This window comes from Panthera leo, chromosome A2, assembly GCF_018350215.1.
Source record: "Panthera leo isolate Ple1 chromosome A2, P.leo_Ple1_pat1.1, whole genome shotgun sequence".
Lineage (NCBI taxonomy): Eukaryota > Metazoa > Chordata > Mammalia > Carnivora > Felidae > Panthera > Panthera leo.
The window spans coordinates 86817491-86834567 of NC_056680.1; the positions used below are offsets into that span (position 1 = coordinate 86817491).

The window sequence follows — 17077 nt, forward strand, 5'->3', positions numbered from 1 at the left end:
GCACAGCACTGCCTCCAGCAAGCGCCTTGGCTGGCAAGAGTTTTATTCCACAACAGCAAAACTTCCCAATGATACATTGTGGGTAAATGTCCTCCCATTACAGCATTTTGGACACTGGAAAACAAAGCAACATCAAGATCTGTTCCAACGAGGCAGTGGGTATTTATGAGCAGACTAATAGGACAAATGGCATTCTAATCTAAACAAAATCTATTCCTAATTATTATATGTTCATTTATATAGGCATGCAAATGCCTAGTGAGCATAAGTATATATTCCAAAACGCAACTGCCTACAACAAAGTCCTAGTATTCTATTTATTTGACCTCCCTTGAGACCAATATGCTAAAAGGCATCTAATGTGTTTCTGAGTGATTACTGCCTTATTTGTGTGTAGACTTTCTCATTGTTATTAATTTCCTAATCTTTCATTTCTATTCTTGTCTAATTTTATTGATTTTAAGCCTTAGAGACTTCTCTTTTTTTTTTCCCCCTCCAGATATGAAAATTTTTTTCTACAATCTTAAAATACATCAGACTTCAGTTTGGGCATACATATTTTGGAGCAAGTAAAAAACATTTGGCAAAAAAATCTGTCAAAAGCAGTGCCCAGTACATAACTTTTATCTTACTTCTGAGAAATATAATGACAAAGATATAATTATATTCTTTTAATTGTAAGCATAATTAACTGTAATATTTTTCTTCTTGCTACGGTTATCTAAATATTACAAGGGAATTCTGCTTTGGGAAATTACTAGAAAATCAAAGCATATTAATGTGTTGAAGTTTAAACATTAACTTCTCATAATTGTAACAATGTAGTAACAAAATTGATTTTTTGGGTGGCTTGTAATCCCATTCCAGTATTTTATAGTCCTAGCTTCTTTCTTCTTTCTTCATTCTAGACAGATTAAAAAGAACTATTAATTTGTCTCTTATGAACAAGAAGATGCAATTATATGGATAATTGAGTACACCAACTAAAATGATAACATTTGACTTTGGAAAAAAGGTTTTTTTTCTGTTTAATTTAAATTTTAAACATGGGTGGGATGGCTATTCTAAGAATACACCATATGGTTAACTCAAGTTTAAGCAGACCCTTAAATTGTCAGCAAGCTCAATATTCTAGTACTCATTCCAAGCAATTGTAAAGTTATCTGTCACATAATCACTCATCTGACCAGAAATATGTGTAGCATTTATGCATCATGATAATGTTGAACTTGAAGTTTCTTTTTCCCTTCCTTTTTTTTTTTGTTTCTGTTTTTGCTTTTGCTTTTGATAAGGAAAAATAGCTATATCAGTTTCATCAATAATGACAGAGCTATTTCAAAAGGAATCACTTTTATTTTCTGTACTTTACACATTTTACTTTAAAAGTATATTATTTTTACCTTGCCCAACGTGATCAAAATGATCCTATTTTCTATATATTCATTTGACAACTTGACTTTGGTTTCTAAAAATAAGATAATCAGGTGCTTCCTGTTTCCATATTTATTTACTCCTTATAGTAGAAAGGGACAGTGACAAAATGTGTGCTTTCTCCTGAATTAACTTCACTTTTAACCATTCTGTTTATGTCCATTAATTTCTGCTTTCACGTTAGATGTATTATATTGGAGTAATTAGTATGGTGTTAAAAAAAACAACTCAAGTATACAATGATTTCAAAACATATTGTCAATTTTTGTAAGATAAAATCTTAAGGCAAATTTTTCATTGGTTCTTTCTCAATTAACTTGGGCTGGGAAATAAATTGAAAATAACTTGCATAAGCTAATTTAATTATAAAACTTGTACAGAGTGCTTATTCTTCTCACTACATTATTGCCTATAGCCATGCTTTTAGAGCAATAAATGCACGAAACAAAAGCAACATAGTCAAATTATTCATAAATCAACCTTTCCACAGAGATGAACTGATAAAAACAAAAAACTATTCTTGCTTTTGTTCATTTAGAATATTCTTTGGAAACAAAGGTGTTGAATAAGTTACTACCCTTTTATAGCCTTGCCTTTTTCTGCTTTGTGGCTGATTTCATGCCTTAGTTCTTTGTCTCTCTTCATAGTTCATCACTCTAGAAATGAATCCGCTGCTACACTGGACACTGGAGATCATGACTGAAGCAAACGGGAAGATGCTTGAAATGTGACATCGATCATGTAATGGCCCAGATGAATTCAAACCACCTTCTGCCAAAGCCTTAAACTGTACCTTCCAATAATATACAGATATTTCCTGAATAATTTAAAAGCAGTTCTGGATTTCTCTTCAAAGCTTTCGTAACAGAAGACCTGAAGCCAAAGTGGGACCTAACATTTTGGAGCAGGGACAGAAGAGAATTATTCTCATCGTTTTTCCTGACTTCTCGAATGTTCTTCCTGCGAGGCCTATCATCTCATTTTGTGCCATCTATATTAGGAACCTATTTAGATGTGGCATCCAGCTGAAGAATTCAGATTGGTAACATTAAAGTGAATAAATCTAACACTTACATTCATACATTAAATGCAACAGACGTAATAAATTTATCAAGTACATAAACCACATTAGCTTCTAAGGATTCAAACAATAAAACAATAAACCTGCCTTCAAAAATTTCAAAATTTACCTGTGAATTTGTATTAATCATATTACTCAAACAAGAAAAGTGAGAATGACTTAAAGTCATATTGAAATGGGAGCGATTTGACTGACCACGAACACAGAGCATTCGTCATACCATTGTGTGTAGGAAAGCTATGAACACAGCGGGATTCAGTTACTTAGATATCCAAGGGCAACCGTGTTTGTAGGAGGACACAGGGCATTACATGCAGTAGGATGGCAGTCGGAGGGAGGCAGGAATGATGGCAGGATGGGATGAGACCTGGATGATTTGCTCCATGCTTCTTGCCTAGACTTCTCATCCCCAAGACTGTGCTCTGGTTCTTCTTTCCAACTCCATGCTTCCACAAGCTCTTTGTGTTAACTTCAAGTATAGAAAAAAATCCTGCTTTATCACGACTTGTCTCTTCTTACAACTAGACCTTACGGCTTCACAGGAATACTGTTGGGTAGAGGTGCTGTGTGTGTGTGTGTGTGTGTGTGTGTGTGTGTGTGTTTAATAAACTTCTTACTTTAGAATAGTTTTAGATTTACAGGAAAGTCGTAAAGATAGTGAAGGGAGTCCTCATAAAGCTACACCCAATTTCCCTATTATTAACACCTTACATTAGTATGGTACTTGGTCACAGTTAATAAGCCAATACGGATCCATTATTAACTAAAATAAGTTTTACTTTTAATGTTTCCAGGATCCCATCCAGGAAATGCATCACACTTACAAAACTGTGTTTTTTTAATTATTCTTTTTATTTTTAATTATTTTAATGTTTTTTTTTGAGAGAGAGAGACAGACAGATAGAGCACAAGCCAGGGAGGGGCAGAGAGAGAAGGAGACGCACAATCCAAAGCAGACTTCAGGCTGTGAGCTGTCAGCACAGAGCCCGACACAGGGCTCGAACTCCTGGGATTATGACCTGAGCCAAAGTCGGACACTTAACTGAGCCACCCAGGTGCCCTGTGTGTTTTTCATTCTTAAATCCCTAGCATGATGATCAGTCTCTAAAGATGGAAGAAGCTCACCAACTAGTCATGGAATAAGTGAATGACTGAATAAACAAATATTTCTTAAGAAGATACAGAAGCTTCTGAGTCCCTGAAGGAAAAGATCCGGATGTATAACAAAAAAAAAAAAAAAAAAAAAAAAAAAGAAGTGGACCTAATTTCATTAGTCCGAGAAAATACTTCACTGAGAGACGAAGGAGTTCTGGAATCTTATAAACTGCTTTTCCATAATCCACCAATATTCGAGGTTTTCTCATCTGAACTCAGTGATAGCATGACGTGTCCTAATTTACACCATCAATAATCATTAGAAACAGATTTCATTTACATGTTAAATTATTACCTATATGTCATCTAGCAAAAAAAAAAATAATAGGTAGAAAATGGTATAGTATATAGTATACACTCAGGAATTTAAGTATATTTATTAGGATCAAGGGTGTGGTTTGGAAATTTGAATAAACGACACCCTGAACGTAGGCAATGGACCTAAAGGGGAAAAAAGGAAAAAGGTAACATAAGAGTGAGGCTCCCTGTAGCATCATCCCAAACACTTAGCCCAGCGTTTCTCATGCTCCAGTGTGCACGAAGTCACCTGCAGGACTTAAAACACAGCTTCCTAAGCGCCAGAATCACTGATGAAGAAGCTCCCAGGAGAGCTGGTGCTGCCAGTCTCTGACACTTTTCATAGCACCCCAGTGTCTATCTCCGGATCCTAGCTTGGAAGAGGAACAGAAGAAAATCCCAAGCAGCTTCATCTCCTCTGCAATGAAATTCAACTAAGCCTTCTGTCACGCAAATTTTTTAGCAGTAGCTCTATCTCTTCAAAAAAATTAAAGAAGCCTTTATGATTTTGTCATTTTGACCGTAACATGGAAGCCAACGACAGTAATAAAAAGCTTTGTTTTGTTTTTATCCCCTAGATGGTCAACCCCCAGCCTGTAATTACTGGCTTTAGGAATGATCTGGTAAGTCATTTTATTCTATTCACAAGAGTCCTACCAAAAATATTTTTAAAAATTAAAAAAAATTAAATGTTCCTTGCCCTCAAAAATCATAAAATGTTTAAAGACAATTCAATAGAGAATATTTTAAGGCACAACAATAAAATGTATGTTTCCACGATACATGTACGTATTCTACAATAACTGTATGAGATAGATAGTGTTCATCAGTCCCTTTATACTTGTGAGGAAGCTAAGCCTTCGAAGTTCAATGATTTAGCAAGAATAACACAGCGTCAAATAGGATATACGTACTAAAGATTCAGACTCAGGATTTTAAAATTGTGAGTCCCTACTTATTCTTTCCACCAGAACATAATGTTTCCTAATAGGAATTTTTAAAGTATTTTGGAGAAGTTCTACACACTGGGAGGTCTAGTAAGGGAAGGAAAAGAGTCCTAGAGTCGTAGAATTGGAAAGGATCTCAGGAATCACATGATGCATAATAAACTTTTGGAGTCGGGCTTAGGAAAAAAGCCATCAGGAGGCATGAATAGCTATGTGCAATGCTGTCAGCACATTTCCTCTTTGATTTTAGTTCTATAGCGCATCTTGAGCTTTGAATTTAAAGCCCTCTTCATTTCCCATCATTTCCGGGAAGGGAATTGGTCAGAGGGGAAAAGGACAGTGTCCCTAGCTGCCCTCTACTTTCTGCCTCTTTTATTCCCATTTGCTTTGCTGCTTTGCTGCTTTGCTTCTGGTTCTGGAATTAGTTTGGCTACCTAAACCCACCACTGAGACTTATTCTTAGGGACGCTGCTCCCCTTGCTCTATCTTGTGAATAAAACCCTCTTTTTATTCTGGTTCCAATGAATTAAAACTTAAAACTCAGAGAAAATGAACTGAAATGGCCTAGAAATAGATGGGCTTACATGAAGAATATCCTAACTTACACTTAACCCAAGCCTAGCCAAGGTGTAGAGGCGGGGCATGGTCCCTCCTTCCAGGTACCCTAATTCCTTCCTGCTCCAGTCCCCACAGCCTTTACATACCTGGCAGCATGAGCTGTCCATTAGAAACACAGGTGAGACTCGGGGAGCCTGGGTGGTTCTGTCGGCTAAGCGTCCGACTTCGGCTCAGGTCATGATATCAAGGTCTGTGAGTTCAAGCCCCACATCCGGCTCTGTGCCGACAGCTCAGAGCCTGGAGACTGCTTCAGATTCTGTGACTTCCTCTCTCTCTGCCCCTCCCCCACTCACACTCTGTCTCTGTCTCTCTACAAAATAAATAAAAAACGTTAAGAAGAAAAAAAAAAAAAAGAAACACAGGCGAGACAAAGAGGGTGAGTCGTCCAGGTGGCTAGTAAGCTGTTTATTTTCATATTTCATTATTTCCTAAGTCATGAATTTCACCAACTTTTGAATGCCTAATGAGTATAATTAACTTTGTTATTTAATTCAAAGGTCCTGTCTTCTGTTGATTAGAGAATAAAAATGAAACAAATATTGAAGATTAACTGAGGACCAATAAATATACACCATTCACCAGAAATAAGTTTTCATTCTACTTTTGGGCTAAGATGAGGGTGAAATAAAAATATCTACCTGGAACAAAGCAGAGGAGGAGGAAAAAAGGGAGAGAGGGGTGGTGATAGCAACACAGGGGGTAATCAAAGAATGAAGTGGTAAGAGAAAAAAAGGGAGGTGTCTGGTGATCACCCAGGGAAGACAAATGCAGCAAAAAGTAAAGAAGAAGACGTGAGAGAAGTGGGAGGAAGAAGAGGATGAGGAAGAAGAGGAGGAAAAGGAGAAGGAGAAGCAGAAGCAGAAACAGAAGCAGGAGCTGCTGCTTGGTTATAAATGAGCAAATATGGCTAACATGTCTGGAGGCCCTGGTTGCTTCACTACAATGCAGCCCCGAGAGGCCTGGGGGTGACTGGGGAGAGAAAGCCCTAGCCTTGCTCCTAATGCATGCTTCACCGAGGGAGCCATAAACAGTTCTTCAGGATTCCTTTGTTTCCTTGGCGTTCCTCATGCCAACCTCCATCAGACTCTCCTTTACAAAACACGACTCTAAATCGTTTTGTTTCATTTATATACCCACTCAATGCTCACTATTGAACACCTACTAAGAGGTCAGGAGCGGTGCCCCAGCCCAGTTATCTTACCTGTTTGTCCAAGGGAAGATAGAATGGAAAGCTTTCTTTCACTTTCAAAGCAAACAATACATGCTAGGCTGTTAGCTGCTTATAAGACCCTGTTTTGTTTAACTTTTGACGGTGTGGTTCGGTCCTGGTAATATTAGTTCTGTGTGCTTTACAAAGCTGGGTCTACAATAACCTTTGTTAGTAACTTTTGTTTATGCTGTGGCTTTGGTCTGCTATCTCCAAGGTACCAATCAGAAAAGTTGCAACTTTCCTTTTCCTTGAAGTTCCAACTTCCCAATTAAGGATAAGTTAATTCCTTATACTATCAAAAAATAAATCATCTACAGTGACTTACAAACACGAGAGACCCCAAAATCCGTTGTTCCTTCTAGTCATCTACTCCTATAAGAGCTGGATTTCATGAAATAAAATCTTGGCTTGCAAGTAAAAAACTCTAGTGATTAAGGATCCTCCCTTATTTTAAGTTATAAGTTAATAATTAACTCATGATTGCTTTTAGAATTAAAAAAAAAAAAAAAAAGGAACCAGGGGAGGCTAATTCTCACTGAACTTCTGATTCATTGAATAACCTCTGAAAAGCTTCCTACAGTCAAGTATTTGCTGCGCTAATTTGCATGATCTCATGTAATTCTTTCAGGATATTGCAAGTTACACATTACCCCATTTTACAGATGAGGAAATTCATAATCAGAAAAGAAAGTAACTTGGGATCATACAGCCAGAAGCAAGATTCATATTAGGTATGCCTCCTTCAAAGTCTACAGAGATTTTAGGCCACTGAAGATAGAATGTGAGACAGTTTTGCAATACCTGGGCCTAAACCACTCTTCTGTGTGTACTGTGCCAAGGCCATCAGCTGAGTCCTCAAACAGAGAGCAACAATGGCTGAGAGTTTACTTACCAGGAACAGAAGCAGAAATACATTTCTAAGCCCCAGATATCAAGCAAATCATGGATTTCTCCTTTTCATTTCCACACTAGCTGTGGAGGCAAGATTACCAGGGCAATGGGGCCATTTGGTGGGCATGCCATGAACCAGGCATTAGAACTAAAGAAGGCTGAAAATTTCTTGAGTAATCAGTTGCCTTGGCCAACCCCAGGGCCATATGAAGTCAAGTTATTAATTCCTCAGACTTTCTGTTCTTGAAATCAGCACATTCTTTGAGAGAAAGTGTTCTCTCAATATCAGAGACGAAAACACTTTGTTCAAATGTGGTATTCACATATCTTTTCATTCATAGTCTAGAAAATCCAACCTATAAAATACCCAGTCTTGTCACTGTCATCCATATCATGAGTACAAAGAATAATGCTTGCTTAAGTCCAAGAAATAACTCATGACATTGATAGTTTCTCTTATGCTTCAAATGTTATTTAAAACCATGCTGTGAAAAAATCATTATTAAAATAACCATAATCCTTTGTATAATTTATATAATATTCTTAAGTGTCAGATGTTGGGCTAAAGACTATTACCAACATTTAGCCCTGCGTATTGAAACTAAGAAAATAATCTAAATCTTCACTGTGCACTTTTTGGAAAGTGTTTTAATGGTATAATTTTACTTTTGTTTTGTTTTAAATTCTCCGAGACTGAACTTAGAAGACCACTTTAACACTGCAGTGGCTATGTATAAAGGGGCATGCATGCATGCAAAGTGCCATTTCTGGATTCCTGCAGACTAAATTCCTCTACTAAGCCACAGAAGAGTTTTACACACAAAGATAAAGGAGTAAATCTTTGCGCGCTCTCCCACTAAGAACTCCCAATGATGATTCCAGTAGATATCTTTGATGAAATAAAACTGACTCTGCAGATTGCTAACAATAATAATTTTCACCAGCAATGACCAACTTGATGTTTGGCTCTTTATTATGTTGTCATAATAGAACTGAGGCCATCAAGTTGATCTCATCCCAGAGAGACCCTCTCTATGAAATAGTCTGAGGCTTCAGGACAACTCTCACATAGACAGCAAAGTGACAATATGGCAACAGATTTTTGAAAGAATATTCCATTGGGACCACATGCCCACTGCATATATTTAAGAGTCAAGAACAAGTATCAGTTCTATATTACATATAGGACACTCTCTTTATAAAGACTTGAGAAACGATTTTACTCAACTATGTTATTTTTCAGTCCAAAATTGGCCCAGTTCATTTACAAATTCCATTTACTGCTCATGCTAACTCTGACCTCCCTTCGCCCTATCTCTATATTAAAGCACAACGGCTTTACCAATGTAACACCCAATATCCAGGTAAGAAGTAAATAATTCATATTCATTCAGGGACTTCGATATATCCATATGCATTTCTGTGATACGTGAGCAGTATCTGTCTATAACAAATATCAAAACTACAAAGGATAGCACCATCTAAAATCCTTACACAGACTTCACCCACAGAAAATATATTCTGGGTAAACCAAACTCAACAAAACATACTGTAATTCCTTTCATCTTACCTAGTACTTTTAATTTCACATAAACTATTTCTTAATAAATCTACCACTTAATTCTCACCGACTCTCCCTGCGGGAGAACTGGCACGAGGTTTGTATTTACTCCTGGGTCCTATTTAGCAACTTTCTTCATGAATCATGCCTTATGACCACTTTTTATTTATTAACCACACAGGGATATGTGACTAATGTCACTATTGATAATACTTTGTTACTGGCTGAAAAACCAAAGCTATGAGCTGGGTCAGGAAAAACTGGCTCAGCCACTGCCTCTTTTTTGTATTTGCTCTGGATATGAAATGAATACAGCCTCCAGGATGATCATTTAAAACATTTCATTTTTGTTATGCTCTTCTACAATTCTATCTCAATTTTCTTTCACATAAGTTAGAAAAAGAATCAGAAAGGTGGGGTGTGAGGTGAATATGCGTAATGAATAGATATACTACATACACGCCAATAGCAAAACTATTGGCCATGAATCTTGTAAAAATGCACAGATGCGACCATCTTCTAAATTATTATAACTAGAGATCAAAGGTATGGAAGACGGGATTTGGAGTGAATGCAACCTATCATGATAAACCATATATTTTATGCTAATTAAGACCAACTTCTTTCTTCTGTGTTAACATCATCCTAGCATTTATTGATATCCAAACTCATGCCATTCCCAAAGATTTTTCTCCTTAGGACATGTTTCCATCTAACCTTCTTCATTTATATCAGTCTTCACAAAACATTGATAAAATAATTTTTAGGTTAGAAGGTACTTTCACAGTTTCGTCATTCCATTTGATTCTCTCAAAAACCCAGTAAGATATACAGCGAAAGCACCATTACCATCCCTATTTTCAAATTAAGGAGACTGAGGCACAGACAGTTACCATTAGTATAAGTGGAAGGAGAGACCTCTGACTCTACATCTGAAGTTATGACAACTCTGTATTTAATTGGTTATAATATCGAAATACAGATAGACTAACACTCTTTATCCCACTTTTTTATATGGATAGATATATATTCAATGCTCAAATCTACATTTATAACATCAACATCTGCTAGGAACGATCTTCGGCCATATTTATGCCTTCACTTCTGTATCTCCTCACCAAACATCCTCTGATTACACGGCCATTCTCCTTGGCTTCTGTGACTGTGTCACTCTTTATTGGGTCTTTGAATACCTACCCCATCTGCCAAGCTCCCTTGACTGAATTTCTGGGGTTTTCCATGTATGTTGGGATTTCTTCTTTGACATGGGGCTTTGCTCATTTGTTTTTTCTTCTTTGAGCTCCATGAGCAAGAAGGTTATTTTTGCCTTCCCTGTAACCTCATTAATGCAGGATGGTGAGAGATAAGGAGAGAACAGACATCGACAGAGGGCAGAGGCTGCATCTAGCAGGACTCTTCTCCCTTTATTCTCTTTCCTTCACTTCTGTCATGAGAATCAGAGCTATTTTTCAAGGAAATCCTTGGATAGAATATTGTAAACTTGCAATAATCACACCAATATTATCCTCTTTAGAGTACTGGCTATAAAGTTGGCCATAATTTTTAACTATTCATAAACACTTAAACACTTGCCTGGTACCGTTAATCTCAACTCAAATCTTGACTGAAAAGTCTTACAAAGCAGAACGGCAACTTGCTATAATTTTATTTGTTAACACAATTTATCTTACACCTGTAGAACACATTAAAGATACAGGCATTGCCTCAACAAGAGTAAATGTGTCATCACTTTATCCACTAAGCTTGCTTCTCAGTTAGGGAGAAATTCAATATTTTCCCACTGCAGGTGGAGCGCAGTGGGAAATCAGCAAGAAGATGCTCTATATCTGATACCAATTTTCTACCTTGTCTCACTCCCTCTCTGCCTTTTCCCCCTTTTAGCTCTAATGATCTCTCCTCCTCTTAAACACTGTTTAAGGACATGCCACATCCAAAGATAGAGAAGGATGGAGGATAGAGGAAAAGGGAAAGTCATTGGCATTTTATGCAATTCAGCTCAAACTTTTTATGTGATGCTGCAACTTCTACCTCTTTTTGGGGAAGAGACATTAGACTTGTGGTCTCAGGTGCCATCTTGATAACGAAGGAGGTAAGAAAAATATTTGTCTTTCTCCCATAGAACATAAACCACCGCTATGAAATGAATCCCTGGAATAATCCAGTTGGCCACCTCTAGAGAGCCTTCGAGATTTATCTGCTGGGGGTCAGGCGGCAGTTCAGAGGTGTTACAGTATTTATATACAGCACTGTTTATATTTTGAAGGACCATGTACTCACAGTATCAATCAACTAATTGATCCATTAGTAAAATTGTACCATTTCTGGTATCATTTAAGGTAGCAAAAGATTATCCTCTGAAATACCCCACCCTTACTTTTTGGATACCTCTAAGACGTCCACTGAATTTCAGAGTGTAAAGAGTAAACGGGCTGTTCAAAGTGTGAAGAGTAGATGGGGCTAAATAGTCCTGCTCCAGCAGTCCTTCCCTTGCACTGAGTCACCTGCAGTGCCTACATTTGCTGCTTCTGGTTGCATCTCCGTGGTGACCTCTCAGCTGATTTTGCTGGCTAACATGCACAAGTGAGAACAGTCTATTTTCAGGTGACTGTATATCGTCTTTGTAGAAAAGCACAACATTGTGCATTTCAGCTAGTGCCATCACATCAAAAGGTTAAGAAAAACCAAAGGGAAATTTTGTGGTACTTTTCAGTCTAGAGTCCACATAGATAGAAGTTCTACTCCCACATCATCTAACACAACCCAAAAAATCAATTCCGGATTCCTCTGATTAAGAGAGGTAGTGGGAGGAAAAAAAAAAAGATGTAGTCAAGGTGAGTCTGAAAACAATAATATGCATAGCATTTAGTTGCATTAGAGAGTTTGGGCATGCTTTGACCAGATTACAAACTCTCTAATGAAATATTAATATGATATATCTTCAAAAATATACTGATAGTGAACTACTGAAAACAAGTACCTAATAATGAGGTATAAAAGGTTGATACCAGGTGTAGTTAGAAGAGTGGCTCACCAAAACTGGCAGCTTATCCACTTGGCTACACAAGAAAAACAACCCATTTATTACACTCTTCTCCTGACATCCTTCTTTGTTCACAATTCATCACATCAAATTTTTTACATTTTGATACATTCGATCAAGCTTCTTAGAAATATGCATTTTGATACACACCATGATACATCTTCCCAATTCAAATAATTTGTGCTAATGTTAGGTGCTGTATTTTAAATCCTTCACAGATACACTGTCCATGTGTCTCTTAAACTCATGTTATCTACTGGGGAGTACAGTAGGAAAACTATTTAAACGAAGAAAGTACTCGTAGCTTGTTAACTAGTCTAAAAATGAGAAATTTCTATGGTCCAAATCAGCGGATGACTGTCCAATAAAAATAAACAAACAAAAAAAAGGTCAATCATGGCATCTAAATTTGAGGCTTCCCTTTGTGTTTCTCCCTCTGGTAAAGATTATACCTATACTTTAAAAATACAGGTTTCTGTAACCAGGACAATTTAAAATCTTACACATTGGAAAAGTGGTTCTTATGTAATTGTTGTTACTACAACTGCTATCTGTCTTAGTGACTAATGACAGATAATAAATACTTCGTTCCAGAAAATTTATTCCAAATTACATTTGGGTCAGCAGTCACTTTCTCAATGTGTGGGTTTTGTTTGTTTGTTTGTTTGTTTACAGAAGAATCACCAAATCTATTCATGATTGGCTTTTACTGGTCCTGATGCAAAAGCTATCTTTTGATCATTTATTTATGACCAAATGCTGCTTTACAAGACATAGCTCAGAATAAAATATTTAAGCACTTTCTCCTAGATCTTCAGTTAAGCAATATGAATTTACACAAAAAGAATCAATGCTAGTGAATAGTATCCTGATACTTGAATCGATATAAATCAGTTTACAAGGATTGCTAATAAACGCTGAACATTTTTTTTTTGCCAGACATAAAAGAAATTCTAATAATCAGTTCAACTAAAAAGCTAATTCATATCAGTCGTTAGTCATTTTAATTACACGGTGATGACTTTGTCATCATGGGCAAGAAATCATTTTGCTTCTCAGGAATTTCATTTTCCCCTCCTCCTCTCATCCCCATTGTGGACAACACCAAACCTATACTGCACCTCTCTCTGAAGCCCTTCTCCAACATCCGTGTTTCCCATCATGCATAAATTGGTATTCAAATACCTACTGCTAACTTGGATTCAGCCCCTCCAGGCTATTTACAACCTGCTTCCTGTCCTCTTCTGTTGTGTCTGCTAGTGAGTGAACTTCTCATTAATAAAACCTAATATTTACAAGACAAAAATAACATCTCCAAGTTGGCATGCAATTTTGCACTATTCTCAGATGCGGTGAGTATGACATGCTAATCAGAGGCACTTAGAGTCTTAGGTCAGTTTGGCAATAATGTTTTTCAGCTGCATTTTAAGGGTCTGTGAAGACCAAAGATCTAGGTTAAAGGACTTGAATTTTTTTCTCTCTTTTTAACAAAAGGATCTAAAAAGGTGACCTACCTTTATGTGACAGACGTAGGCGGGGGTGAGGGGTATCTGCCGTGTGCCCTCCCGTCCAAAGCTCCAGTAAGTAACCCCACAGGAGCCAGGTGACCAGGTTCGCGGCCGATGCCATGCTGCCTGCTCACCGGGCAAGCCCTCCGATCCGCACTTTGAAGGCGGGTCTGAGTTTTACTTAGGACTCCCCTCCGGGGGCAGCGCGTGAGAGGCTTTGTCACAAATCGAACGCGTTGTCATCAGAAAGCACGGTCCCAACGTGCCATTTGCCAGGCTGTATTTGGCTATGTAAGACCTTTCTTCCCCGAGGACAGTTGTTTATAAGCCGGGAGCAGGAGGACATTCCAAGGAGTGAGTCTTTCGAGCCATGTCCTGTCCAGAGCTCTCTTCAGTAACTGTGCGGGTAGACTCCGGAGGAAACTGTGGGGTTTTTTTTTTTTAGTCACTTCTGCAAGCGGTTCATTGAGGAAAAAAAAAGCCCTGAGCACACGCACTACCTTCCCCCCGTGGAGCTCTTCTCTTCTGGCTCCTTGAAGCCTCTCCGAAGTCAGCCTCTTGCACTGACTTGCCAAACAGCTAGTTTTAATTCACCTTTCACCTTGCTAATTAAAAACAAGAAGTGCCATTCCCTCCAGGAGTTGCAGGATCCACCCAGCAGGGATGCGTTCTGTCAGCGAGCTGTGTTTACAGGGAAAGTTCAGGCAGGGTTGAGCTGTTTCTAGGAAGTGTTTCTGGTCCACGTGCCCCGCTCCCACCCGCCCTCCCAGTATTACTGGCCCCACGTCACTCAGCGCAGGAGACAAGTCCGTGCTTTGATGGGGAAAGGGGATCAGGAGGGAGAACGGGATATAATAGGCTGATTATTGAAGTACATACAACAGAAGAGGATGGAGCCTCAGGAAGGGCTTTTAAATGCTCGCTCACCAAGATTAACCCTTGAACACACGCAGATTCAGTTTAAATAATGGATGTGTCACCATCCAGCACCCACATTGATTTTTCTTCAGTTTCTGCTGAAATTGTATTTTTTTCACATTTATGGCTTTTTTTAATTGATTACATCTTAGTAATGTATTTTCAACTCTTGTATGTTTCTTGTATGTTTCAAGAGCCTGAAAAACATGTCATCTGTGATTGTTTCATCTGTTAATGTGTTACTACTAACAAATTATTTTACCTAGGCGAATTCTTCAAACCAATTAAAAGCAAAACCTTTTTTTTTTTTTTAAAGCAAACCATAAATTTCAGCTCAAGTTTAAGAATACATTTTGAAGTAATTTTCTCCTAGATATGGTAACTATGGAAAAGTTGAGGTTTTCTATAGGACACATCCCAGTAAAGCAGGTATTAGAAAGCACAGGATGTGAAACACATTAGGATTCCACTGCTATGCACTTTCCGAGTTTATTTTCCAAGAACTATGTTTGTGTAAATAAGCTTAACACAATAGGTCAACTTTACAATCTACTTTCAATCAATCTCAAAAACTAAACCAAACACTCTGCAGCGGTTGGCATGGAAATGAATGTTCCTATTTGAAGATACCAATAAACTTGAATAGGTATTTCATTTGATACTTGAGAGTTAAATGGTAAACAAATGATTTCAGCTATGATAACTTTTCTTAATTCTGTTTTTAAATGTTACTGTTAAGGGCACTTCTTGAGAATTATGTTCTTAAAATCATGTAATTATAACAAATAGATAACGCAGGTTACCCTGATACTTTGCGATACAAGCAAATGTAGAACCAGGCGTTATCTACCCATTTTCCTAACCATGACATGTACTATTACAAGCAGAGTATATTTAGTAAAATGTAAATGTCACTGGATATTATAAATAATTAGATTTCCAAGGGCTACAAAAGATAACAAACTCTAAACATTATTTAACAGTAGAGCAACATGAAGTATTTAGAGACTTTTAACCTGGGGTGGTCTCTGTAGGCACATGCATATTTTAAAAGCCAGTCTGATGAGCCACAGACCTAAAGGTAACTCTAAGGGTGATATAATGTACCTCTGGAATCCTCTTTTACTCTCTTCCAGAACTGAAGTAACTAGGAAGTAAATAACAGCTTTTATATGTGTTATCTAATGGTGGGATTCCAGGAAAAGTAAAAGTAGTGTGTATAACTTTTATTACAAATACATGGTTAGTCTTCTACAACTGATTTTCCACACAAGATTGTGCAGTGCCCGTTCTAACTCTATGATGGAGCTGAGGCAAGGTAAGGCATTATAACAATTTCATTAGGATATGAAATTCATATCATTAATGTCCTTGAGACAATAAATGTTATGAATGTAAATTACATAAGTACAAGCTACATGCAAAGATTCATCTTCAGTGTTACCATCCTTCAGATTACGTTAGGGTATTTTGAAGTACGTGCCAGAATAATGAACTCCTGTGGATTTCTCAAAATGTGCTCTGGTTTATCCTTCGGTTATCAATGAATGTCATTGCTTATTCCCTTTAACTCCTCTGTGTGTCCTTCTACCTTTCTTTCTAGTCTATAATCTAAAGATGATGCCAAAATTAAAAAAAGACTATTAAAAATACTAAACATCCAGAACTAACCATTGCCTCGGCTGCTCCCATGTGGTTTTATCAATGGAATGAAGAGTCTTTGAGAACAAATCCATCATTTGCCTCATAAAATAAAACAGGAAGAACCCTCCGGGGCAGAGTAACCTTATTATTTATCATCCAAATAAGAAATGTTTTAAGGGTAAAAGAGTCTTCTGTTAATAATCACATATGAACCCAGACCATTATATTCAAATCAGGACATCATGGTAAGCCAGCCTTCATGGGAGAGATTTCTAGGTACCCTTGGGAAACACGGAAATAGAAAAAAAAAATTAAAATACAAAACTGATTTGCCACCAATGGTGAGTGAATAGCTTCAGTGAGCCCAAGAGCTCTGGGACTAGCAACAGTATCTGCTGGTATTATTGTATTTGATGAGAAGAGCTAGGCTGCCAGTTTGAAGAGCCTTAGACAACATGGAAGACCAGGTAAGAAGGGAAATGGCAATTCTGCAGGTATTGCCTGCCAGGCCAAATGTCTCATTCCAAACCCTTAACCCATTGTTGCTAGGGTCACACAATGAGATAGTGAGGGAGAAAGGGGGTGGGGGGGATTGAGTACTCATCAGGAGTTCCATAGTGGATTCTCTCACTGGTTCTCCACTTAATAGTCAAAGACCAACTGGCCTCTGAAATAAGCTTTCCCAGTCTGTGGTCCCAGACAATCTGTGGCTGAATCACACAGGGTATGTGAGAAAAGAACACATTCCTACATCC

General features: G+C 37.7%; 1 protein-coding gene across 1 annotated transcript in view; it reads right to left on the reverse strand.

The window, feature by feature from the left end:
* SEMA3E (semaphorin 3E) overlaps positions 1-14442 on the reverse strand; it is a 244278-nt gene extending 229836 nt beyond the window's left edge. Inside the window, exon 1 of the mRNA XM_042916626.1 lies at positions 13767-14442. Coding sequence (XP_042772560.1) covers positions 13767-13881 — 115 coding nt within the window. The 5' untranslated portion in view covers positions 13882-14442. The remainder of the gene's footprint in view (positions 1-13766) is intronic.
* Positions 14443-17077: the final 2635 nt, after the last annotated feature.